Source organism: Taudactylus pleione, unplaced genomic scaffold (assembly GCF_031769625.1).
Source record: "Taudactylus pleione unplaced genomic scaffold, aTauple2 ptg000517l, whole genome shotgun sequence".
Lineage (NCBI taxonomy): Eukaryota > Metazoa > Chordata > Amphibia > Anura > Myobatrachidae > Taudactylus > Taudactylus pleione.
The window spans coordinates 411,695-422,244 of NW_028284919.1; the positions used below are offsets into that span (position 1 = coordinate 411,695).

A 10,550-nucleotide genomic window follows, 5' to 3' on the forward strand; every position below is an offset into this window, starting at 1 on the left:
CACAGTTCTCAGCATGTCACATAGAGGTTGAAAGGGGAAGAGAAAGAAGGATTTTACAGTACACATAGCTCAAAGAGACAATTTACAGCCTAACTGCTCATTATATCAAGTGTCATGTGACTGTGGTTGCCATGGTAGTATGTGATTTTGTACAGTAATAAACAGCAAACTTAAGAAACAAACCAAAAACAAATAGTAAATTCCAACATTCTATTCATAGTTTACAATATTTATGTTAGAAGAAAAATACGAGGGAGGTTCAATAAATAAGGTAACAAGACCTCTCATTACGTAAATATATTCAACTCGTATATATAAGTATAATCAATAATATGGCCTTGGTACAGATTTTTCTACATAGACCCCATTCTTGTCTAAGCACTTGTTCCAACGGTACACCAAAGCATTGATCCCAGCATAGAAGAAATCAGTGTCAAGCGCCTAACGGCTTGCTGAACTTTACTATCGGTTGCAAATCACCTTCCACCCAGGTGCTTCTGCTATAGTCCAAAGAGATGGAAATCACTTGGTGCCAGGTCAGGGCTAAAAGGAAGATGGTCCAGTACCTCCAAATTGTAGCGTCGTAACAATTCTTGCCATTATGAAAGGCAGCGCACCATACACAAACCTGTTTCCGTGACATGACGTTATCACCGTACACCTCGACAAGCTTGCGATGAATTTCAGCTGCTGATTTGTCCTTCAGACACAGAAATCTGATCACACAACACACCTCAATGTTTGACCAGGTTTCCTCCAACTCCGCCATGTTACAGCTGATGTTGGGACAGTATGACTGATATGAGGTACAGTCTAATAAACCATGAGGGGAAGGGATGGTCTACCTGCCCTGGCAGGAAATTAGAATGAAAAAGGATTTGAGCAAGCCTACATCCACAGAAGATCTATGGTTAGTTCTCCAAGATGTTTGGAACAACCTCCCTGCCGAGTTCCTTCAAAACCTGTGTGCAAGTGTACCTAGAAGAATTGATGTTCTTTTGAAGGCAAAGGGTGGTCACACTAAATATTAAATTGATTTTCTACTGTTCATTCACTTTGCATTTTGATAATTTCTGAAAATAAAGTATTATGCAATCACCATATACATATACATTATAAACACTGAGCTGTATTCGTTATAAACAGAGAATGTTAGTTTCAATTTTTAAATAATTTCAACATTTGTTAAGCTGGCCAACTGCACCAAAGTCTTCCCCATCTGGTCAGGTCTACTCACTCAGAATTGTAAACATGACAATTGCTATTGCATTAATGTTAAACATAATATATTCTTTCTTGTTTTGAGGCTCATCTGCACACAGGCTTTTAAAGGTAAGACCTCCATCAGCTATATATTATTGTTGGCATATACGTACATACTGTACAGATCACACAACTATTTCATTCATGGAATAAAGTATATTCTTCATGTATATCAGTTTTCATAACGGGTCTGACCTAAAATCCAGAAAGCATTTTAGCTTTAGAGCAATAGAATAAAAAACTAAAGTAAAGTGAAACCATTTTAATAAGAAATTTTAATGGACTAAATCAAACAATTTGATCAATATTTAAGTCTTTCTTTTAAGACGTTTGCAAAGCTACCTACAATGTAGCCATACGATCAAGACTAACAGAAGGTAAAACTCACAGATACTGTGAATTGTTTTATTTCAAAAAGTCCAGAAACGTAGAAATATCTTCCAGTAGATGGAGAATTTTCAGAAGGCTGTCAAATAAATTGTACTCCTGATTCAGCTATCACAAAGGCGCGCCTGATGACATTGTTGCTCTTCAGGTGACAGGACGTAATGGAAAATGCCTGGACACTCTTCGGTTGTATTGTTTCTTTTGAAAAAAAGACTCTACAGACCGGAATGTGCTGCCACAATTTACAAAGATAGGGTTTAAAGTCATCAGCGGGGCTCGTCTGTTTGGCTGAATGAGAAGGTGCTTCTCTGCCACCGCTGTAACTCTTCTGCATTATAGTCTGTGTTGAAGCAAAAAGAACCAGCTTGTATTCCTTGGCAAGTTTATCAAGAAGTTCAATGCATTTCCTAATGGCGGACTCTTGTTTGGAAATGCTCTCTCCTCCATTATTCCTGTCAATCCAGTAGAATGATGACAGGCTGTCTATGATTACTAGGCACAAGGAAGGGTGACTGCAGAACATGTTTTCTAGAGAGTAAAGTGTGAGGAGCAGCTGAACACTACTACTGCAGTGGACCAGGAAGAATCTGCTCAGACACTGCTTCACCATCTCCTCATTGCTCTGGGACAGTCTGTGTTCAAGGATAGTAACCAGCCGAAGCATATCGAAATGATAATCTGTGTCTATATAGATAATTTCCACTTCCAGACCACCTTCTGATTTAGGCAGGATACACCGAGAGATGAGATGGCAAAACATTTCCGTTTTACCTGTGCCTTCGGGACCATGAAATTCAATGATATCACCTGTGTGTGAAAATCGTATAAAAAAACACTATGTAGTAAATTAAAAAAAAAAAAAAAGCGCATACATATACACACAACCAGCATGATATGACAATCGGATAATAAAATAGATCAAATAAAATATACAGGTTATTTATTTCCAAATTCTTTCCGGTTAACACATCAATCTTTTATTTCTAATTTGTAATATTGTTTTCTGTATATTACTATATTTCATACACTATTTTATAATCCAATGATTTATCAATTTGCTTTATTACTTCAGAATTCACAAATATCTACCACCAATAAAATAAAAAACCATACATGTAGTTTATGACTAACTGTAAATTGCACCTTATTCCGGGCATACATTATACAATTATAGGGGAAGATCTGCCTGCTCAACGGATCCCCCCCGATAATTGTAGTGTGTGTGCGCGGGCGACAGAGGGTAAAATATCAATCGGTCGGGCAAGCCGTATTGCCCAGCATGCCCGCCCGATGCAATATTTTGTAAGTTAAATGTTGGCCGTATCGGCCAGTGCATGCCCAGCTGTGGCCGACAGACAGACATTTCCCCTGTTCCTTCACTGGGAAGGAACCGATAAATATCTCCTCCCCAGGGGCGGAGCACAGATATTGGGGCCAATGCACGTTGAGATATCTTACAGTGTATGCCCGCAATCTCTGCAGGGTGTCAGGCTGCCAGATAACAGGTCTGCTGGACTGACAGGCATTTTATCTGGCAGTGTATGCCCAGCTTTACTCATCTAAATTCATTATTCAAATGTATGCTTTTTATTTCTTCTCATCATACATCTCATAAGATTATACTATTTCTAAAAAATGCTATACTTTTTCCATTTAATTGCTATTTTAGTTATCATAATTTATATAGTTAGTATTTCTATATATTTTAACTATTAACTGATGATTGTGCGCTCAGCATTCTCGATCGCCATCACCGGATCACATTACACATTTAGGGACACGTTTTATGTAGCAACATTCAGGATTCCTTAATCAATGAGAGCCATACATATGTGTCCACATACATCTTAAGCCGCGTATCCGCTTGCTGATTAAACAGAGCGATTGAACGATTACGACACCGTAATCGTTTAATCGCTCATTAATCGTGCATAAATCGGGCAGTGTAATGTCGGAAACGACCAGCGATGTGCACTCCCACTGGTCGTTTCCGACATCAATCATCGTCTGAACATGACGGTCAATTTGCCAATAACGATAGATTGGCCATGTTCAGGGATGAGAAAGGGTGCCTGCACTGAACGACATATCGTTTAGTGTGGGCACCAACAGGATGAGGAACGACTGAACGATTACGATGTCGTAATCATTCAAACGTTCCTCAGCCAGCAAGTGGACATGCACTACAAGCCTCGTTAAACATAACGCGTGAAGGAGTTCTTATTGAAAGTGGTGACTGAACGTCATGATGAACTAAATTCAAACAAATGAATAGTGTACATAAGTATGAACCTATGGTACAAGGGGAAGGGTGGGGACATAGAGTAATGCAACACAGGGAGTGAACATCTCTTAGGAGGTGCTAGGAAGGGGACTAAGGGCCTGATTCAGAGCCGGACGCTATTTGCGGTCGTTCGTCCAGAAAATAGGGGTGGCTATTCAAAACCGTTCGCTCTTTGCGGTCTGTTCACGCCTCTATGTCTGAACGAGCGAACAAAACTTGCGGTCGTTTTTTGAAAAAATACGCCCCCTGGCCGCTCGCATCCTACGTCATGTCCGCTATTTATTAGATTAATCGAGTACATCGACCAGCGTATGAACTGCTCGCTATTCTTGTGGTTGGTTTTTGCTACCACAATCTTGCGAGCAGTTCTGGCTATAAAATAACCCAGTGACGTGGTCAATGATGCTGCTGTATTAATTATGCACACCCTTAAAACGCCCGTTTTGACCTTTAAGCACGCCTGCGTTCGGATCTCCACTCCCCGTTTTCAAGCACCTTCCCCTGTTACCACCCACATACGCCTCATTCTGTCACTCAAAATAGCAGGCATTCGCTGTTTAGCGAACAAAAATTTTTCGCCCGCACTGACTGGTTCGCGCATGCGTATTATGATCCGTACGCATGCGCAGTTGGGCAAACATCGCTCGGAGCGAACGAGCGGCCGCTTACGAGCGGCTCTGAATCAGGCCCTAAGTTGATAAGTTGAGCAGAGTGATCCAAAGCAAGATTATAAAAAAGGGTGGGGGAATTAACTGAAAACTGAAAGGAGGATAGAGATGAGGGACAGTGACTTTGAATGAACAAACTAAGAAGATTTAACTGAATATGGAATGCAGTGCTCTAATTGAATAAATATTAGTCCAGTGGTGGATAAGATACAATGCAATCCTATGTGATTTATTACTGGTAGGAAACATGTGGCACTAGGGGGCAGATGTACTAAGACTTGGAGAGTGATAAAGTGGAGAGTGATAAACTAGCAACCAATCAGCTCCTAATTGTCATGATTCAAACACAGACTGTAACATGGCAGTTAGGAGTTGACTGGCTGGTTCTTTATCTCTCTCCACTTTATCATCTACCGCCATCATGCTGGGTTGATCAGAGAGAAATGGATATCCTGTAGCAGGTTTACATTTGATGATCCAGAATGCCATATAGTGCGTATCAAATTCTAGGACATTAATGAGGTGTCAGTGTCAGCGTTCAGAGCTGATGGCTCATTACACAACAAGCCTACTATAAGTGCAGCATGAAACAGCTGAGAACACATAAAAGTACAAATGTCATGACTCCCTCAGGGAACGGTTCTCCATTAATCAGGCACCAATGTCCAATTGCTCAGATGACAAAATCCTATCGCATTCAGTACAGCGCATTTGCTGCCGCAGTGCCAAACCATCAATGCAAAGACCAAACCATCAATGGTTAAACCATTAACCCGTCAATGGCAATCATCTATTTTATAATTCAACAGTTCACAATAAATGTCAACTGGTGCTGGGGCAAGAAAAGATATAATAAGCAAATTGTCCCATACACATGCACTTTCTGTCAATCATTTACAATACTTTTGTTATCTGCAGCACCCAAAAGATCCTTAGTAAATCCAGAAAACATCAATGGTAAATTAAAGAAACCGAATAACATTTAACATTACCATGTCAGAACAACAGATTTTTAAGTGTTTACCATGAACTGGGCAATCCTCGCTAGCAAAAAGCAAAGGCTCGAGATCTTTCAGAGAAGTACGTCCCTCCAGTCTAGCAAGCAGCTGGGAAAAGATTAATTCGTGAATAAGAAACAATAATGAAATTACCTTTGGCCATAGGTTATTAACGCACATTTAAATAAGTTAAACATTAATGGATACCAAGCTCAGGAATTTGCATACATAAACTAAACAAGCGTTTTAAGGCGGGTTTCTACTTATAGATGTACAAACGAGAGCACGATTACAACATTGAAATCGTGCTCTCGTTTGTATATCTAGTGATGTGCCTAGACTAAACGTTCACTCATTCAGTCCAGGCACATCACTCAACCTCGCACATGCTGAACCTGACGAGATCGTCAGGTTGACCAGCATGTACGGGCGATGTCGAAAGCGACCACGCGCATCGCTGGTCGCTTCCGACCAAACATTGCCCGATTTGCAAGCGATTGCACGATAACGACGTCGTTATTGAGCAATTGTTTGGTTAAATCGCTAAGTGGATACCCCCTTTAGTTAACATGTTTTACTTTCATATTTTTCACACCATAATATGCAGTTTTACCATCGATATAGGACAAACTGAGATACAGGTTCCAGACTGAGGGTTCCATCACTGTAAATCAGGCTGTGGAAAACACCAGGTGACCTTGGCAGCAATAATATATTTCACACCCCCTGGTGACTGAAAAAATCCCAGATCTGTGCATTCAGCCCTTTGAGTTTGTTCAGAATTTGGTGGAATGGAAGCCCATTCCGGTACCACCAAACTGTGGGCCTGATTCAGAGCCACTCGTAAGTGGCAGCTCGTTCGCTCCGAGCGATGTTTGCCCAACTGCGCATGCGTACGGATCGTTATATGCATGCGCAAACCAGTCAGTGCGGCCGAAATTCATGTGCTTGCAAAATAGCGAATGCCTGCTAATTTGAGTGACAGGATGAGGCGTATGTGGGTGGTAACAGGGGAAGGTGCTTGAAAACGGGGAGTGGAGATCCGATCGCAGGCGTGCTTAAAGGTCAAAACGGGCGTTTTATGGGTGTGCATATTTAAAACAGCAGCGTCATTGACCACGTCACTGGGTTATTTTATAGCCAGAACTGCTCGCAAAATTGTGGTAGCAAAAACCAACCACAAGAATAGCGAGCAGCTCATACCCTGTTCGATGTACTCGATTAATCTAATAAATAGCGGACATGACGTAGGATGCGAGCGGACAGGGGGTGTAGTTTCCCAAAAAAACGACCGCAAGTTTTGTTAGCTCGTTCAGACCTAGAGGCGTGAACAGACCGCAAACAGCGAACGGTTCATTTGAATAGCCACCCCTATTTTCTGGACGAGCGAGCGCAAATAGCGACCAGCTCTGAATCAGGCCCTGTGTCTGTTCATGCTAAATACCTGGTACTAATTCTAATTGTTCTGTTATTTAGTGTAATGCTGTCCACACACATAGCAATATTTTACCCGATCTGGCCGATTCCGACACATTGGAACGACAGATCGTGTAAAATATGGCCAAATTGAGAGTAAATCGTGAGTCCGCACTCACGATCACGATGCGCGTCCCCGCTGGTCGCACATCGCATCGTCAGGTCTGCCGTACAGTAGGGCAGATCTGACAATCTAGGGAAAGTCTGGATGCAGGAGAGACCGTTTGAAGATTGGACATCAAATTCGTGTGCCGAGCTGCCGGGGAGTTTCAAGGGAAATCGTACACATCGGCTCATCGTGAGAACATCGCTATGTCTGTGGCCAGCTTGAGATACACGATTCATCATTGTAAATTATTACTACTACCGTGGTCAAAGCTGGTACATGAGTGATGTCACACTCTAGGTTTACTAGAAGTAGACAAAAGTGACTGGACACCCCCGCACAAGCGAAATAAATACCATTGCACACAAGTTCCAAATGGCCACTAATCTGGCAGTTTTGACAAGAACACTTTATAGGGAGGCCCATGCACTTGCAGTTCTATGGAAACAACAAATGACGCTGGACTGGCATACAGAAAATTCAGCAATGATGGACTGCCCAGCTCAGAGTCCTGATCTTAACCCCACTGAGAACCATTTGGACAAATAGGCACTAAGTGCACCCCACAACTCAACCCCCTGCACTAAGTGTCCCCCACGACTCCAACCCTGCACTGAGCGCTTCACAGCTGCCCTCCTGCACTAAGCATCCCCCAAAGCTCCCACCAGCACTGAGCGCCCCACTGCTTCCCCCCTTCACTGAGCGCCCCGTAGCTCCCTCCCTGCACTATGCACTCCCCACATCCCCTGCACCAAACCACCCCCACAGCTCCCTCCCTGCACTGAATACTCCCGCCTTCCCTGACATTGAGTGCCCCACAGCTTCCCCCCTGCACTGTGCGCAACCCCCCCTCCCCCTGGAACTGAGCTCCCTACAGCACCCCTCCTTCCCTGAGCACCCCAAAACTACCCATTGCACTGAGCACCCCACAGCTTCCCCCCATGCATTGAGCACCCCACAGCTTCCCCCCCATTGCACTGAGCGCCCCACAACTCTCCCCCATTGCACTGAGAGCCCCACAGCTCCCCCCATTGCACTGAGCGCCCCACAACTCCCCCCATTGCACTGAGCACCCCGCAGCTTCCCCCCTTGCATTGAGCACCACACAGCTTCCCCCCCATTGCACTGAGCGCCCCACAACTCTCCCCCATTGCACTGAGAGACCCACAGCTCCCCCTATTGCACTGAGCGCCCCACAACTCCCCCCATTGCACAGAGAGCCCCACAGCTCCCCCTATTGCACTGAGAGACCCACAGCTGGGGGGAGCTGTGGGGCTGAGCGCCCCACAGCTTCCCCCCCCCCATTACACTGAACGGACCACAGCACTGAGCATCCCTAGCACTCCCTCTGTCCACATGGGTGCATGTTCTCTGATCAGCAGATATTAATGGAGACAATAACAAGAAGTACGCCTATTACCTGGGTGCCAGACTCCGACTTCCGGAAGCCACTACTCATGTTTACGGTTTACCTATGCAGAGAGAATACCTCCCATGTCTCGCGAGAGACTACGCTCCATGCTCCAACTTCTCCCCGTGATACCGCACTTCCCGGATAGTACATTATTGGGTGTTGTTGTGGGCGGAGTTTAGGTCCCCTAGAGGCGGAGTTACATAGATAACAAGTGAGCGTGGAGCTGTCAGAATATCAAGCTGTGAAGCGGCACCCGTCATGTGACAGAAAGGGGCGGGCTGTGTCTGTCACGCGTCAGGCAGCTGCTGACGCATCTTGTTTTCCATAATCATGTGAGATGATAAAGGGGCTGGCCTTACATTCAACCTGTGGTGTACATTGTATTAGGGGGCGGGGCACGGTGGGTGTGGTATAGTGACGGGCCTGTGCAGTGACAGGTGACGTGTGGTTTGACAGCGCATTCTTCTCAGCCGGGGCGCCTGACAGACAGGGCGGGGCTGAAATGACAGTGGGGGCGTAGCTTAGAGCCGAATGGAGCTGCTAATAATGATTACAGCAGAGCTGGGAGTGTGATGATAACTGAGACTGCAGCGCGGCAGCACCACTGCTGCTAGGTATTACTCATACAGCGCTCGCCGCTGTCAGTGTCAGCATAATTCTGGCCATACAGCAGACCAACGCTCCTCCAACCATCCAACTAGTTGGTTGGTTGGCTGGAATGAAAATCCGGTAATGCATGGGAGCAAATGACAATCATCAGCCATTTGCTCCTAAACACCGGAAAACGGATGAAAGCTGTTGTTCAGACAATTTTTTTTTTTAAATCAAACAGATTTAACCAACTTGCCTTTACGACCTTTTTCATGTTTTCTGGTGTGTGGGAGCAAATGGCTGATTGTCAGTTGCTCATATACATTACCGGATTTTCATTCCGACCAACCAACTAGTTGGATGGTTGGAGGAAAGTTGGGGCTCCATTTCCTAACGAATTGCAGCTGTCCTAAATTGTTTTGAATGTTTTAGCTGTTGCTATTTATCATTGTAGATAGCACTGCTGTAATGCAGTGCTATTTAATGTGCATATGTGCCTAAGAAATGTGTTGATATTTAACAACAAGCGGTATTTGTTACTCACCACTCATTGGCTTAAGTTGAACTCGCCAGAGTCCTGCCTCTGTTAATTTGCGGCCACAAGTGATGTGGCACTGTTCTCATTGAATACCAGCATGCAACACCCTCAGAGCCTGCCCTAGCCAAATTAGTGCCCTAGGCAAGATTGTGGGTGGTGCCCCCCTTCCCGTGGGATCCTGAAAAGGGGTGTGGCCAGCACAGCATGGTATGAGCACCCACCCTCACCCACCACCACTATCCCGGCAGAGCACCCCTCTCCCAGCAGTGAGCACCACAGCACCTAAGCCCTCTCCCAGTTTCAAACTTACTTGAGCGTAGCCTGCAGAGCTGTCCGACTCATGGTACAGCAAACCGCGGGCAGTGGACCAACTTTTCCCTTCTCCGGCTGGCAGGCCACAGCTATATGTGATGATTGCTGGAGGCGGAACCCAGAGCCGTGAGGTGCGACTCACTACTCTGTGCTCCGCAAAGACCCATGGTGCAGCAGCCCTCCCGCAATCATTTACTTATATTCCTGAATGAGCCTCTGCCCATGCGCAGAAGCTCATTCTGATTGTGTGATGCCTCAGAGCTGGCCTGGCGCTAACCACTAGCCGCCGTCCAGGTGCTCCGCCCCCGCAAACTGCTGCCAGCTGTTCCACTGCTGCCCGCTCACTGTTTGCTGCTGCCAGGCCCAATCGGATCTGTCAGCTGAGCTCCGATCGTGGACTCCATGTAGCTGCAGTAGCAGCTGCAAGAGTCTCTGCCCAGCCTGCAGCAGGTGCCCCAGCCGTGCCTACACCAAACCTCCATCGGCCCTAGGCAGGCTTGGATGCTCCTAGGC

General features: G+C 45.3%; 1 protein-coding gene across 1 annotated transcript; it reads right to left on the minus strand.

Moving 5' to 3' along the window:
* Positions 1 to 1,510: 1,510 nt before the first annotated feature.
* On the minus strand, positions 1,511 to 8,855 carry XRCC2 (X-ray repair cross complementing 2). The gene is made up of 3 exons (XM_088450346.1): positions 8,603 to 8,855; positions 5,627 to 5,708; positions 1,511 to 2,457 (listed from the first exon to the last, which is right to left on the minus strand). The coding sequence occupies exons 1-3, from the start codon at positions 8,639 to 8,641 to the stop codon at positions 1,733 to 1,735; spliced, it is 846 nt and encodes a 281-aa protein (XP_088306472.1). The 5' UTR covers positions 8,642 to 8,855; the 3' UTR covers positions 1,511 to 1,732.
* Positions 8,856 to 10,550: the final 1,695 nt, after the last annotated feature.

What these genes read in the sequence shown, in the direction of transcription:
- XRCC2 (XM_088450346.1), bottom strand. Translation starts at nt 8,641, where the DNA reads ATGAGTAGTGGCTTCCGGAAGTCGGAGTCTGGCACCCAG. An exon ending in AGTCGGAGTCTGGCACCCAG is followed by an intron (nt 5,709 to 8,602) that starts GTAATAGGCGTA and finishes ATCTTTTCCCAG; the next exon opens with CTGCTTGCTAGACTGGAGGG. An exon ending in CGAGGATTGCCCAGTTCATG is followed by an intron (nt 2,458 to 5,626) that starts GTAAACACTTAA and finishes TTTCACACACAG; the next exon opens with GTGATATCATTGAATTTCAT.